The sequence below is a fragment of the Mus caroli genome, unplaced genomic scaffold, assembly GCF_978045245.1.
Source record: "Mus caroli unplaced genomic scaffold, Mus_caroli_1 scaffold_13, whole genome shotgun sequence".
Lineage (NCBI taxonomy): Eukaryota > Metazoa > Chordata > Mammalia > Rodentia > Muridae > Mus > Mus caroli.
In genome coordinates, this window is record NW_028227268.1 from 61,539,528 (window position 1) to 61,555,345 (window position 15,818).

The 15,818-nt window shown below is 46.5% G+C and overlaps 1 protein-coding gene across 16 annotated transcripts in view; it reads left to right on the forward strand.

Annotated features, from left to right (window-relative positions):
• Epn2 (epsin 2) overlaps positions 1–15,818 on the forward strand; it is a 58,032-nt gene that overhangs the window by 39,340 nt on the left and 2,874 nt on the right. For 13 of the 16 annotated variants that reach the window (XM_085829947.1, XM_029483349.2, XM_085829944.1 and 10 more), the window contains 7 exons: positions 582–694; positions 1,343–1,378; positions 2,275–2,385; positions 3,232–3,406; positions 12,705–12,869; positions 13,406–13,492; positions 14,041–14,256. In XM_085829947.1, the coding sequence (XP_085686073.1) occupies positions 582–694; positions 1,343–1,378; positions 2,275–2,385; positions 3,232–3,406; positions 12,705–12,869; positions 13,406–13,492; positions 14,041–14,256 (903 nt within the window). The remainder of the gene's footprint in view (positions 1–581; positions 695–1,342; positions 1,379–2,274; positions 2,386–3,231; positions 3,407–12,704; positions 12,870–13,405; positions 13,493–14,040; positions 14,257–15,818) is intronic. The other 3 variants (XM_029483355.2, XM_029483361.2, XM_029483357.2) reach the window with 2 other exon arrangements.

Sequence of the window (15,818 nt, forward strand, 5' to 3'; positions counted from 1 at the left end):
GAAAGTCCCAGGGTTACTGTGAATTTGGATTTCCTGGTTGGGGATTTGGTATCTCAGCTAGGTCTCTGCATTTCACACCTTCAATAAAAATAATATTCATAGGAACCTAGCTAGATACTTGAGCAAAACACACCTGTCTGCACTGTTATACAAGTACTTGGTCTACACAGAACTGTGCGGGCTTCCTTTTCCTAAGCATGCCTTCTAAATGTTAAGTGTTTTGATTGGAGCCTTTGGTCTCTTGGGCTCCTTCATGTGACTGAAGGCTCTTCAGGAACTCTTGAATTTGGTTTCTGTTTGATGGTCCATTTCTCTGGAGTAGAGATCTGCTGTGAAGACTGAGATTTGACTCTCCTGAGGCCTGACCTCCAGCCAAGGTTTCATGTGTCTCCTTTAGGTGTGCAACCGTGTTTGACTGCTGCTTAATTTTAATTCTGAAATACCTGTAGCTTTATGTTATCCTTTTGCTGGGCCATGTGGGTTTGAGATGAAAACAGTACTATCTTGTACTAGGAATAAGAGAGACAGTTCTGTCTTTGCATGGGATGACCTGCCTCCCCTCCTGTCCCCCCATTTCACAGCTACTTCCCCACGAGTGTCCTCTGAGTTAGAGCAGGCCCGGCCACAGACAAGCGGAGAAGAGGAGCTGCAGCTACAACTGGCACTTGCCATGAGCAGAGAGGTTGCTGAGCAGGTCAGTGCTTGTGTGGTTGAGCCCATGGGGTCTTTACCTTGGTGTTCCTGGGGGAGGGTTATGGCTCCCAGAAAGGATGACACACACACAGCCCTGTCTTTAAGGCACTTACTTGATGAGTTTATGTCTTGTGGCTACAATGCATTCTGAGCCCCCTAGCCCAGGCAGAGCTATAACTAGGAAAGGTTTTCAGGGAGATCAGTGTCCAGAGAAACAGCTAACTCCGAGTGAAGTTCCTGTGTAGACTTACTGTCCAGGGACTTCTGAGGGAGCTGTGTGCTTCCAGCTTCCTTGAGGTACCAGCATACAGGGCAATGAGCAGGACAGGCCTGGGTTGAGGGTGGTGGGTAGGTGGGGTGGGCCTGGTCCCTGCCAGGGCAATATATCCTGTGGCAGATGTGGGAGACTAGAAGGGGAGCTTCAGAAAAGAGTGTGCATGCGGGCATGGTGGAAGCAGCATAGAGGTTTAAAAAGTATATGGTGTAAGATGGAACCCAGACCCCTCTGTAAGGAAGTGCTCTAATATTGAGCCTGTGTGTGGTTTTGTTCCCCTCTATACCTTATTTTTTAATAAGCATGCGTTACTTTAAAATGGAGGAGCGAAAGGGGCAATTCAAACACCTTTAGACAGTGTCCCTTTGCTTTCAGTCATCAGAAAGCGTGCAGACAGCCAGAGGCAGCAAGGTACACCCCTCGTATGGAGAGAAGAATGTTGGGTGTTAAATGTGAACACAGAGAGGTTTGGCCGGCATAGTTGGTATGTCTGTAACAGCAACAATGGGCAGCTTTGATCCTGGCCTCTGCCCCCTGTAGAGAACCTGCAGCCATTAAATCTGCCCATGTAGAAGTTCATGGCTCCACAGGATCAAGGTGCCCAGGAGGTCTTACTGCAAGTTTCTGGGATGGGTGGATGGCTTCAGCCTTTTTAGCTAAAAGCCAAGAGTATGTTTTAATCATACAGAAGTTAGGCCAGGACTCTGATTTTGCAAGTGACTTACCCTTAAACAAGATGAATTGTTTCTACTAGAAACCATACAACTGCACAGTTGTTCAGCAGTGTCCACTGTGGGGATTGGAGTATCAGCTTTTCTGATTCTTTCCTGGTTGTCAGATTTGGGTCCTAGAAGGAAACACTGTTTTCATTCTATGTGGATGAATGATTTGCCTGCATGCATGTATGTGTACCACATGCATGCCTGTTGTATCCCCGGTAACTGCAGTTACAGATGGTTGTGAGCCACTATGTGGGTGCTATGTACTGACCTGGGTCTTCTGTAAAAGCAAGTGCTCTTAATTGCTGAGCCATCTCTCCAGCCCTGAGAAATATTTTAGATTAAATATTTTGTTTCCTCATTTTGATGGTGCCTGAGTGTTGCTGGTATGACCTCAGACAGCCTCTGAAGGAGGAACCTCTGTGAGCCCTCTGGGAATGGAAAGCCATTGTTTCCAGCGGAACTATATTCTCCCTTGAAATGCCACATGATGCTGGGCCTTTCCTGTTGCTGGTTAGTGTGGCCTTGTGCCCTGCTGTGTGGCTGTCAACATTACCCTCAGCCTCAAGCTCCATTGTCCCACTCCAGGAAGAACGCCTCAGGCGGGGTGATGACCTCAGATTGCAGATGGCTCTGGAAGAAAGCCGGAGAGACACAGTAAAAGTTCCAAAAAAGAAAGAGGCGAAAGCTTGTTGCAAGGTAAATGTTTGAAGTTCTTCTTGGGTGGTTGTTTCAGGTGCCCCTGTGGACTACAGTGAGGGTAGGACACACAGCAGAATGCTAAATTCCACATTGAACCCATTTTGTGGTGAACACCAGTGAGAACGAACACACACACACACAGACCAGGAGGAAGACACCAGGAGGATGCCACCTGTAAAAGGAGAGTGGCAGCAGCAGTGTCAGCCTCACAGTGGTACTTGGGGACATTTTTTAGTCTCCAGAAGCCATTGGTTATACTGGTCTTCATCCCCTCACCCCATCCCCTATCCCCCTTACTTTGCTAGGTTATGACATAGAGGTGACCAGGATGTGGCTCTACTTTGGACAAACTTACCAGGCCAGGCATACTAGTGGTATCACTTGATGTGGTGCCACAGGGCCCTGATGACAGATGTTGCCGTCATGGGAATAGGAAGGGTGGGGAGCCAGAAAGAGACAGAGAGAAAGAGCCAGCCCCCTCTCCCTCCTTTAGGTTGGGTACTGGGTGCTGCTAGCCAGGAAACCAAAGGCAGGTGAAGAGGGATGATGATGAGTAATCATGGTCTGGGCCAATGCCAGAATTATTCTGAGAGAGTTTGGGAGCTCTGAGAGCTCTTAAAACTTGTGGGCATGTGACAAAAGTAGCTTGGTGGATTGGATCTGGCTTCTCTGGGAAGCGGGGATGTTAGTGGAGCTTTGGGGTTGGAGCAGCTCAATTTCCAAGTTATTCAGGAGTTAGCCCAGAACGCCTGTGCTGTGGTGAGAACTAATATTATGCTTAGTATGTGGATATTTGCTTTGACTGTAACCAAGTGAAACCATTCCTTCTCTTTGTCTTAACAGCCAGGCTCCCACTCCCAGCAGACTACCTTGTTGGATTTAATGGATGCCCTCCCTAGCTCAGGCCCTGTTACACAGAAAACTGAGCCCTGGAGTACTGGAGCCTCTGCTAACCAGACCAACCCTTGGGGTGGAACAGTGGCTCCTTCGAACGTTACTGACCCGTGGCCATCGTTTGGTAAGTAGATTGCTGTTTTTTTTTTTTTTTTCCTGGGCTTGCCTGTTTGATGGGGAGAGGTGTTCTCTCTCTTAGCTGGCTCATTTCTTACTGTCTCATCCCATATGTCAGAAACAACCTGTTCCTGTTGTAGACAGTGTGTCAGTTCTTGGAATTGCACCCAGCTCAAGCTCAAGGAGTCATAATACATACACAGAGAAAAACCTAAAGATATGAGCTGGACATGATATGTGCTTACCACCACTACCACTACTAGTAAAGAGAGGACATATTTGCTGCTATTCTTGTTACTTAAAATAGTAAGTCCTAGTGAGTTTTATTTCTGAGTTTTGCTTATTGGTAAATGTGAGAGAATTTTTAGTCTGATTTAAAACATGAACTTGGCAGAATTAATCTATTGTGGGTGATTTTCCTGGCACATGAAATTTCTTAATTGCTGGTAGGGAGCTTGGTCTTAGAGGCTTTTATGCTTCTGGCCTGGTTCTCTGAACCCTGTTGGACATTCCTGTGATGTGTGTATCTGTGTTCTTTTTTTTCCTAAAGTGGACCTTTTGTGCTCTGCCCAGTTCTCTGGATGTTTGTTAAAAGTATACCATATGCTAGGCTCTGTCCTGCCATATGAAGTATCTGGAACACCCAGATAATGAATGGTTTTGTCCTGGTAGCAGTGAGCAGTGCTGTGTGAACTAGGCTTTGGCCAGGGCTTGTCAGATCAGAGCAGTGAGTTGAGCATCTTAAAGGTCGGTAGGCAATGAGAAACAGTGTCTTGTAGAATAAATAGTATGTTAGAAGGTGTGGGTAATTGGGAGCGGGGGTGGGGGGACAACACCCATGCATTGTGACATGGGCAGCAGGTAGAAGGGTGAGGGGAAAGGAGTGGGTGTCACGTAATTCAGGGACTGATCTCTCTTGCAATTACTTGTATTTGGTCTAAAAGCTGTGTCAGCCTCAGCTGCTCTTTAGCGTACTTTGGCTACAGTGAAACATGGAGCTTGCCAACTTCCTGGGGCCAATTAGTGTTACCTGAGTTCTTATTCCTTGGAGACCAGAAAAACCTGTGGTGGTTGTACTCTTGAAGAGTAGGGTAGGGCTGGAGAGATGGCTCGGCGGCTAAGAGCACTGACTGCTCTTCCAAAGGTCCTGAGTTCAAATTCCAGCAACCACATGGTGGCTCACAACCACCCATAATGAGATCTGACGCCCTCTTCTGGTGCTGTCTGAAGACACCTACAGTGTACTTATGTATAATAAATAAATCTTTGGGCCAGAGCAAGCAGGGACTGAGCGAACGGAGGTCCTAAAAATTCCCAACAACCACATGAAGGCTTAAAACCAGCTGTTCAGGCTACAGTGTACTCATATACATAATATAAACAAATCCTTAAAAAAAATAAAAAGAGTAGAGTATAGGCAGCTGTGGAAGTGTTGTGGTGCTCTAGGGATAGTTGGCTTTCCAGTACTGGCTTTGATGCTTCCTTCTCCCAGATCTGTAACACAGTCTTTTTGTTAAGTAACCATTATCCAGGCCCAGCTACAGAGAATTCCTAGTGGGTCAGACCAGGGTCACATACAGAGGCTGTGACAGGGAGCCTGAGTAGGACACTGCCTGCTGTAGGAACAGGTACCAAGAGCTCTGTTGGGATATGTCCTTTGCTTGCTCTTCAGATGGAGATGAAATTTGCCATTCCGACTATTTAACAAAACTGGAATATTTAACAAAACAAATCAATAAGCCCCACACATTCACAGAGCCGTATAACTATTGTTACTAGGTAGAATGGAATTTGTTTCCATTACTCCAGAAAGAATCCGTACTCAACTCCTAGCCACCAACCTGCTATTATTATGCCTTGGTTCATAAAGACTTGTTTGATGTGTACATTATCATATTAGCAAAGTCACATTACTGTGGCCTTCATTTGTTGGAAGCTTGTCTGCAATTTGGTAGGTGTTTAGTCCTTTCCTGGCCAGAAGTATCCTCTGTGGATGTGGTACCTTACGGTACACTCTCCTCCTGTTGGACATTTGCATTGTGTTTAGTTTCTGGCCATTGTGAATCTAATTTTCAAAAGAGAAGATTGAACTAAAGCCCAAATGATCACTATCTGTTTTTACATGGTGGTGAGGATCAAAGCTATCCTGAACAAGGGTGCTGCTCATGGCCAGCTCCTTGAGGCTGGTCCCTGTGCCTGTTCTCTGTGGACCTGCCCACTCTCGGCTCCCACACAGTTGACACTTTTACTGGTGACTAGAGGAATACACAGATCACCAAAGCCCAGAAATGTCCCCTCCCTCGCTCTCCCTCCCACCCCCCCCCCCACTCCCCCAGCTCAGAGCTTGTGGTAGGACATCTTAGATTGCTGGGAGGTTGTGCATCCTGCTGAGTTAAAGTGTATCCTTCCAGCATGGAGATAGCTGTTGGTAAAATCTGAAATATCTGTCCACTTCTTTCCCCCTTACATTGTGTAACCGAATTGAGGTCACATTGTATATTGTTACGCTCAGACACACATACATTTCCCAACTTGTGCTGTGCTGTGTATGTGCCCAGGTGTCATTGGAAACTATGGTAGTACTCATTCGTGTAGTATGGGTTGGCACTTTGTGGTTGGGCCACTAGCTCTTCAGCAGCTATGTGTCCTGTGGAGGTGCTATTGAAAAATGATGCTGAAGTCACTGTGTTCTTAGGGTTTGGCCCCAGCTACCTGACCCAGGCAGGTGCTTTGCTTCTTGAAGCCCTGAGCTGGCTCCAGAGCAGGCCTGTGATATGGGCTTACTGCTTAGCCTCTGCTAAAACCAAGTGGCTAAGAGCCACTCCTCAGTCCCAGGATACTCATAATTATTAAAGCCTCTTCCCACAGCACAGAGCCACTCTCTGCATGAAAGGAATGCTTTTCTGAAAGCCATCATTTGTAGTGGGTCCTGCTATTACCAGTTCTTTCCAAGCAGCACTGGGGACTGCTGAGCCAAGTGGCCTTGGGAGGAAATGCTAAGTGCCCAGAGGAGGGAAGTTGGAGCCTGCCAGGTCAGCGGGGCACTTCCTCCTCTGTTCTAGATACACAAAGCTGCCACCTGGTCTGAAGAGGCCTCACAGCCTGGTAATTCAGAAGGCCTTGGCTGGCTTGTCACCCTTACAGTCTACCCACCTACCAGAGCCAAGGCCAGGACTGAGCCTAAGTTCCGCCTGGCGGTAGCAGGTGTGCTCTGGCTTCTTGATGACCCCAGTATGGACTGTGACTGCCGGCTGTGCACATGAATATTCATTTATCCACTGGGCTCCATGTGAATGGACCTACAGAGGAGGCGGAAGCTGCTGTCTCTCTGAACTTGGTTCCATTCTCCTTTCTACTCACTTGAGCTTTAAATAAGCCTTTATTTATTGGGTGTGTGGCATGGTAGGACCTACTGATGCCAGATCCTGAAGGTATAGAAGAGCCTTGTGATGGCCTCATTGCCCTTTCTTTCTCCTCAGGGCAGCGGGCCAGCCTCATGTCTGCTGCTTTCCTGTGGAGTTAGGAGTTAGGGGTGGCACTCTCTTCACAGAGTGACTGAAGCAGACTGCTGGCTACAGGACTACCTGCTTGTGACTATGGTCTTCTATTCACTTGGCACTAAATTCAGCCCATCAGCTTTCAGAGTCCCTGTTACACACACCTTGGACCCAGTTTTACTTGCAGAATGGAGACTTGACAGCTCATTTGGGTTCAACTGTTTATCCCTGATGATCTATGTCATTTGGGATTGGCAAGGGTTTGAGCTGAGCATGCATTTCATTCTCTGTTCAGAGCTCTGAGTTTTGATTACTTTGTCCCCACTGGCTCTCCATGCTGCTGGCTCAGGAGGAGTGTTGCAGGTGTCCAGACTGGTGGTGGGTAGCTGGGGTAATAAGCTCCAGGTCTTGGACTGTGAGGTATAGGCAGCCTGTCCTCTCATACTCCTAATCTTTGTATTGTCTTATTCTGCCTGAGAAACTTTATCTATAAAGATTTATTTCATTTTTCTTTGTTTGTGTATGCCACAAGTGTAGGGGTGCCTGTGGAAGCCAGACGAAGGCATTGCATTCCCTGGAGCTGAAAGTACAGGTTGTGAGCCACTTGATGTGGGTTCTGGGAATCAAATTTTGTCCTTTGGAAGAGCATCAATCACTTGTAACTGCTGAGTTATCTCTCCAGCTCCACTCTTCTTAAAGACATGGGGTGGGTGTCTGTTTATGGAGATGTGGTCATCTTACTCTCAGAATCCCCTCTTGCCCTGTGTTCTGGCTCCTGGCTTTCTATTGTCTTCAGGTTGGTACAATGATTTGTTTCTTCTTAGAGGCAGGGACCATTCCAGGGCTTGGCTGGAGGAATGCTAATCAAATTGATAGGGTAGAGTAAGACAACTGTGCAAGGAGCTTGGGGTATTATGTGTTTGAGCTAGGTGGCTCTTGCCTGAGAGGGCCTTGGGCAGGGCTCTTAGTGCATTAGGAGCTCAGATTTGCATGCATTCTGGCTTCCTATTTATCTCACAACAGACCCACTAAATATCTATATTAGGTCTTCCTCAGAGTCTGTGTGCTTAGGGAGACAGTGTGATATTTTACTAAAGTTTCCAAGGGCTTTCTAAGGACAGCCATGGTCTCACACCCTTTGTCCCTAGTACCTCACTGAGTCTAAGCCCTTGGGTTCTTCCTGTGTGGATTCTCAGTGTAGCTATGAAAGTGGCTCTTCATGTTTGTACCTGTAGCTCAAGGTTTCTTTGTTCCCTCTAGTCCTAATGCCAACATGGTATAGAGTAGGAAGGCACTCCAGCCCCACCTGTGGAGAGAGAGCACGTGCACTTACCCAGAGGCCTGTACCTTCACTTAGAATGGAGGCCATTGTAGGACTGCTGCAGGGTGGGAACTGCTGTGCTGTATTGTCTGAGACAGTGTTCTCTTACAAGCCCAGTGGCCCACTGGAAAGCCAACTGCACATTCTGTCCCCATGGCCTAGGGAGAGGGAAGCTCACTTTGCAGATCCTGTAGGACTTTTGGGAGTTGGGATTTACTTTAGCTACAAGGATTCTCCCTGGTTGTCAGGGCAGTATATGACCCTTTTAGACTATGGGAGTGGGTGAGGGGAAAACTCTTTGGTGGAGTATTAAGGTATTCATTTTAAAAAGGGCAGCAGGGGCTGGATATGATAGGATGTGTCTCCTTACGTGGGCAAGAAGAAAGACAGCAGCAGACTTCTGAGAGGCACTGATGCTCAGTGTTGTCAGGGACTACAGTACAGTGAGGTCTCCCCAGACTGTGTCCCTCAAGTGTATCTATCTAGCTGAGAGAGGAGTTGACCTTGCGGTGGGGTGTTTCTTTTGTGTAAAGCACCAGCGAGTCGGGAAGAGAATAGGAAGGTATGCTGTATCCCTAGGACTCCCTTACGGCATTGGTCCTGGGATCTGTGTGTCATCATACCAGCTTTTCTGGCTTCCTGCCCAGCCTTCTCCCTGGCAAACCATTTCTACCATAATATTCTTTCCAGTTGGGACAGAGCCATGCCTGATGAGGTACCACCCCTGTAGTGTGAATCCACCTGAGGCTGGGTTCACAGACCTGGCAAAGCATCCCACACATAGGAGAGGATCTGGAAGTATAGTTTCAGGCTTGGAGTGAAAGGTTAGAGGTACTTCCCCAGGAGAAAGTTGTTTCTGGAGGGTTTTGAAGCCTAGTGGTTCTGGGGCATTAGAGACAGAAAGGCCAAATAAGAGTTGGTAGGACATGAGAACAGGAAAAGTGTCATTTGGAAGTGCTTCTTGACAATGCATGTCATCTAGCTAGCATACAACTTTTGGGTGTATCACTGCAGCAAGCCTGGGGAGAAGCGAAGGCTGCTTTTATTCCTCTCCATCCTACACTACACTAGCCAGTAGCCTGGTCATACCAGAAGTTACAAAGGGTATGGGCATAGTGACTGCAATATCTGAGCAGGACCCAAGTAAGCCTTTTGGCATTTTACGGTCTTGTAGGTATAAAGTTATGTGCTTGAAAGACTAATGATGGGGTCATCTTTAACACCCATGGAGTGTCCTACTTCTCAGGAGTGGTCCAGGGGAATGGAGTCCTTTTCAGATCTCAAAGAACATTGTCCTTAGCTTCCTAAGATTGACAAGTCTCTATTCTCTGAGCCCTGATACATCCTAGTTGTCACAGTCTTGCTGGGTGTTCCTCCATGGCTAGAATTGGGACTGCAATTACCCACTCTTTTACTATAGGGAATTCAATCCAGGAAAAGACCCTTGGTTAGATGAGTGGTAAGTGAAGGATTCCAGAGTGGCCAGGGCAAGAGTCAAGCTCAGTAGGGCCTGTAACAGAAGGCAGAGAGTTTCTTTGGTGTGTCCAAGGAGCATAGGGAGTCAGTGGCCAGGCTAAGCATGAAAGCTGTGTGACTATCTCCACTAGTTCACATATTTTGGGGTTCTTGAAGAGTTCATTTTTAAAGGAGATAATGAGCCATGGAACATTATAAAAGTTATTGTTCAGGAAGCTGAAGAATGCTAAGGCAGATTATCTAGTTACTCTATGTGAGCAAAGCAAGACTGTGTCCAGGGAAGGAACTGGACTGTGCCAGGACTGAGGGCAGTGGTAGTAACTTTAGTGTGCTTGCAGGAAACCATAGTCTTTACCTAGGCAGGCAGTCCTTAAAAAAATCCTCTTTTGTTCTGAGGATAATTGTGGAAACATGTTTGAAATTTGGAAGCACCAGGTGGTGGTGTTGACATTCCTTTAATCACCTCACTTTATTATTATTTATAGATTAAATAATAATAGTAACAATAGAGGCAGAAATATTTTTCACATTAGATTTGACTGTAGTTTTAAAGTGCATATTTGTTACTAATTATCTTTCTGTTAATATTAAAGCATTGTTACAGCTGGGAGGGCGGTGCACACCTTTGATTCCAGCACTTGGGAGGCAGAGGCAGGGGGATCTCTTGAGTTCAGCCTGGTCTGCAAAGTGAGTTCCAGAATAGACAGAGTTACACAGAGAAACCCCGTTTTGAAATACAAAACAACCAAAAAAACCAGTTTAAGGGCTGTGGCATTGTACCTGGGTCACATGACTCCCTATCTTCCTTCCTAAAGGCAGACAATACAAGGGGGCTTATTAATTAATTACCACGAGAGGAGTGGGAAGAGCACTCAACTTTCCTAAGTCCACCCGGAGAGGTTTCTAGGTAAATTCTGTTAGCATTCAGAAACATCTAAATTCCTTTAAAAGGACAGGAAATAAGAACTTCCTGGTTTTTTCTGGAGACTGAGGTAAACTTGATACTAAACTAGACAGTATGGGTTTAACGGCCAAGGCCAGTTTTGAATATTGATTTATTGGAAAGAAATGTAAACCAGGAATTTTTTTTAAAGAGTATATTGTGGAAATTCCTCTGTCAGAACCAATTCCTTAGAAGTGGGCCTACTCACAATGAAAACAAATGTATGGTTATCCCTGTGAGTTCAAGGTCAGCCTGGTTTACAGAGTGAGTTCCAGGACAGCCAGAGCTACACAGAGAAACCCTGTCTCAGATAACCGAAATAGGAAAACAATAACAAAAAGAAGTTCAAGGTCAGTATCAGCCACATAGTGAGTTTGAGGCCTGTGAGCCTGAGGTATGTGAGACTCTGTTTTAAGGGGAGAAAAGGGTCATTATCATGGTGTGTGTGAAGACGTTTAACATTGTGTGGAGACTAAGGAGCCCAGTCACACACAGCTGAAGATCTGGCTGAGTTGGAGTGAATGGGCACTGTAATTTATGCTGCTGAGTTTAGTCAGGCAGAGATAACCCTAGAGGATGCTTGATGAAAGACGTAGACCTTATGGGAGGAGGGTGTAAAAGGATATACATGTTTATTAGGGAGCAAGTAAACATAAAATGATTGCAAAATAGACTTCATATGCACCACTTCGACACAAATGGAAAAACTAGGTTACATCAGAAAGTTTGAGACAACTTCCAGGGTGATAGGACCTGCTGAGAGGGTTATAAACTGTTAGAACCGCGTGGAAACAGTGCTGGCATTACTTGCTGAAAACGCAGGGGCCTGTGGCCCAACAGTTGTCACTGTGTGCACAGAACAAAGGGATGTAATACAAGAATAGGCAGCCACACAAAGCATACCCAGGGTCTATCATAGTAGTTAGTTGTGAGCTACATGTCAACAAAGGCTAATGCTGCAGATAAAATGTGTAGAACACACACACACACACTCCTTTACCTGATTTGTATAATAAATTCAGAAATCTGGCATAGCTATCCAGCATATTGTTTCAAGGTGTGATAAACTAAAGGTAAAGCATGAGGTGCATTAAATGGCTTAGGGTTCAGGACACTTTGTGGTGGATCTGGGCATGGAGCAGTGTTTAAACATTTCTTGTCTTCTACAGAAGGGATGATTTGTTTCATATTTTCACATAGTAATTGAAAAATCTACACACCGGGTTGACATTTAAAGTCCCGCCCCCGCTCCCGCGTGAGTGAGTTCGTGTGTGTTGAATGCGTGTTGGGTGTTTCATGTGTAGAAGTCAGAGGACAGCTCATGGAAGTCTGTTCTATCATGTGAACCCTGAGGATGGAGTTCACATCGTCAGGCTTGATCGCAAGCCCCTTTCCTGCTGACCTGTCCCACCAGCCCTGTGCCATCCTTGTGAGAGGCAGTTGTGACACACTAAGTTGACTAACCTTTGTTGCTCAAAGTTTGGAAGCATTCTACTCTAAAGCTGGTGATGAGCACCTACCTATTCTCTTACTTTCTTTCCTTGATAATCTGCTACTTGAGAGCAGGGCCCAACCAAGGCTGATGTCAGAATACCTCTGGAGAGCCAAGCAGTCAAATGGGGGTTGCCAAGCTTCATGTCTGGGGTGGGGCCTGCATTTATAGGGCAAGTAGACATGTTCCTTATAGTTTCATTTAGTTTGGGGAACCCCTGTGAGCCCCTTGTGTGATGGGAAATGTTCAGAAGGCCTTTGGCTTTGCTCTCAGTGCACTTGCCAGAAGACTGTCTGTAGGCATTTTTATCTGGCAGCCTATGGACTCTGACTTTGCCTATTCTTACTGGTGTGGTCTGTGTATATGTGTGAGGCTATGTGAGTTGAGTGTACCATTTTTTGTTGCACATGCCTGAGAAGGCCAGAGAATGTCAAATCCCTTGGAACTGGAGTTGAAGATTATTGTGAGCATGCTGTTGTGAGTGCTTGGAACCAAACCCTGGTCCTCTGCAAAAGCAGTAGAAACCCTTTAACACTCTCCATCCCCTGTTCTGAATTTTGACTCTGACTTCTGCAGGTACCAAGCCAGCTGCCTCTGTGGACCCCTGGGGAGTACCTACCGCGGCCAGCACACAGTCTGTCCCTAAGAACTCAGACCCTTGGGCAGCCTCACAGCAGCCTGCCTCCAATGCTGGAAAGACAACAGATGCCTGGGGAGCTGCTAAGCCCAGTTCTGCCTCAGGTGATCACTTTGCTCAGCCTGGTTCCTATAGCTTCACTACTTCTTCCTCCCTCCTGGTGCACTGGCAGTAGCTGGCTGACTGACCACTTCTGCACCCATCCCAAATGGGAGCAGGCATCACAGGCCCTTATGTATACCCACAGTTGAAAGAGGTGGTGCTGCATTGGGTTCCAAAAATGAGTTCTGGTCTCCTTTTTGGGTGGCAGACTGACCTCAGGACTCCTTGGGGACATTTCCCACAGACTCACCCCAATGTCCAGAACAACACGTATTTCCTACACTGTCAGCCCTTACTACGTTTGGAGTAGTATGGTGGAGGCAGTGGGAGGCACTCGTGTTCTCTGATCCCACCTGTTGCCTTCCCAGTCTAGCAAGTGACTGAAGCTTGGGCCCAAGTTTAACACTATGATGTGGAGTACTTGGGAGAGAAGCCCCTATGGCTTGTAGTAACCCATTATCCCCATGCAGATTGGATACCTGTTGTGCTGGGGAGTGGAAAGAGATGCTTTCAGTCACCAGCTTGTATGTCCCCTCAGGGTCCTTTGAGCTCTTCAGTAATTTCAACGGTACAGTTAAAGATGATTTTTCTGAATTTGACAACCTTCGAACTTCAAAAAAACCAGGTAGATATAGATGGTTTTTATCTAACATTTTGTGCATCTGACCACCTAGTTGATTTTAGAAGTAACATGCTTTTTCAACTTTGTGTGTGTGTATGCGTGCGTGCGTGCGTGTGTGTGTGTGTGTGTGTGTGTGTGTGTGTATGTGTATTTTTTCCCCCTGTCATCTCCATGGGCGTGGGGGGGGTGGGGAGAATTTTGGTATTTGAACTCCGAACTTCAGGCTTTTATCTATTGAGATATCTCACTGGCCCAATAGTTTTACATCTTAACAAGAATTCAGAAAGAATATTGAGAAAATGAAACTGGAAAGTGTATGTGAACAAGTACACATCTGTGCTTTGCCACCAACCCCAAATAACATCATAATATTACTGGAAGACTTACTTGTATACTTTGGTGAATCTTGCTTGTCCACTTAATGCTTTTTAATTGTATTTTATCTGTTCATGTATTTATTTAGTAGTTGTATTTTGTGTGTGTCTGTATATACTGTTTACAATAGTATCCACAATGGTGAGAAGACAACTTGCCTTGTCCCTGTTTTGCAGCTGAGTCAGGGGCCTCAGTGCCACTCCAGGACAGCAGAACCACGAGCCCTGACCTCTTTGAGTCTCAATCCTTGACTTCTGCGTCAAGCAAGCCTAGCAGTGCCCGGAAAACACCTGAGTCCTTCCTGGGCCCCAATGCAGCCCTGGTGAACCTGGACTCATTGGTGACTAAGCCTGCTCCACCAGCTCAGTCCCTTAATCCCTTCCTGGCACCAGGTAGGCATGTGCTGAGTTTTATCAATTGCTGTGCTATCCACGGCTGACCTCTAGTCCTTTTTCCCCCTCTCAAGGACTGCTGGCCTGTGGCTGGGAAGAGGCAGAGCCCCAGGAACTCCACATTGCTCTTTGTCTCTAGGCCTGATTGGGTTGGTATAGATGCTGATGTTAGGGAAGAAACCACTTTCTGGAGGGGAACATGCCTTAGATCTTACTAGTACTAGATTTGGGTCTAGCGAAGGCTGTTTGCTGCCCTGTGTGTGTCACTTGTTATAGGAGAAGTACTGCCTTAGCCCTTTAGCATGAGCCACCCCTTGAGGCTGAAGGGCCCCTGTTATAATGCCTGGCACAAGTTTCTACACAGCATGTTCCAGGTACTGCACTGGCCAGAAGACAGGCCTAATCATTTAACTTAGTACTTGTGGTCCCTATGGTCTTGCTCTGGCCTCTGACCTCTTACCTCAATGTTCATTTCTACTCTCTTCTAACCATGTGGTGTTTTTGTTTGTTTGTTTTTGTTGTTGTTGTTTTGTTTTTGTTTTTCCCCATGTAAGTCACACCTCAGCTAAACTGAGCTAAATAACCATCTGCAAGATTTTGGCAGTAAAGATGCTGTCAATAAGTCCTTCTGAGCTTATTAGGCACCAGTTACCATCATGGTCTACTCATCACTCTGGGGATTACTTTACTCACTCCCAGGCTATGATCCACTCTGCTTGCATGTCCTCCTCCTCTTTCCACATCCCCCCAGCTGAGCTCTTCATCTATTACATCCCCCTTTCCTTTGCTTTGCATGGGTTCTTTCAGATTTAGGCTTCTGAAGAGGTGAACTGTATCTCCAGCAGTGTCAACTCCAACTTGGCTCTGTATTTCAGGGAATTAGAGGACTTGACTTCTCTGTTCCTACAGATCTTGGCAGAGGAATATGATCTCTAGAAGCTGAGGTTTAGGGCCTGTGGGCAAAAATGACTGTGGAGTTTCTAGGTTCCATCCTACTCTGAGGTTCCTAATGGTTGAAGGCATGATATCCCTAGAGAAAGGTTGCCCTGTGGCTGGAGCTGGACAGGACCTGAGTCCTCAGCTAGATTGGTTCCCATTCTTGTCCAAGAGACTCTTGTGCCCAGTGCCAGAGTCCAAGAGCTGTCAGGGGGTCTAGCACTGTGGTAGGCCTTGCTTACAAACCTTTCATGGACTTTAGGGGCCATAGCCAGATTGAAGAAATTTTGGCAGATATCCGAGCTACATGGGTAGACCTGGATCTGTCATTCCTGAGTAGGGGCTACACAGCCCCTTTGAACCTAGGGTTACATCAGAGCACATAATGGTCCTGGTAGAAATAACCCCTAGAGTGAGTCAGAGTATTGTAGCTTCCTCTTTGTCATGGTGCCCCTTGATGAGCAGACCATGATGGTAAGTGGTGCCTAATAAGCTCAGAAGGACTTTCTGACAGCATTCCATGTATCCCAGCAAGACCCACCAGCTATTTCACAGCAGGTAGAAAAGCCTTTTGGTTGAGTAAGGTTTAGAGAAGCTGAGTGAGACTGGGCTGACTACACAGCAGC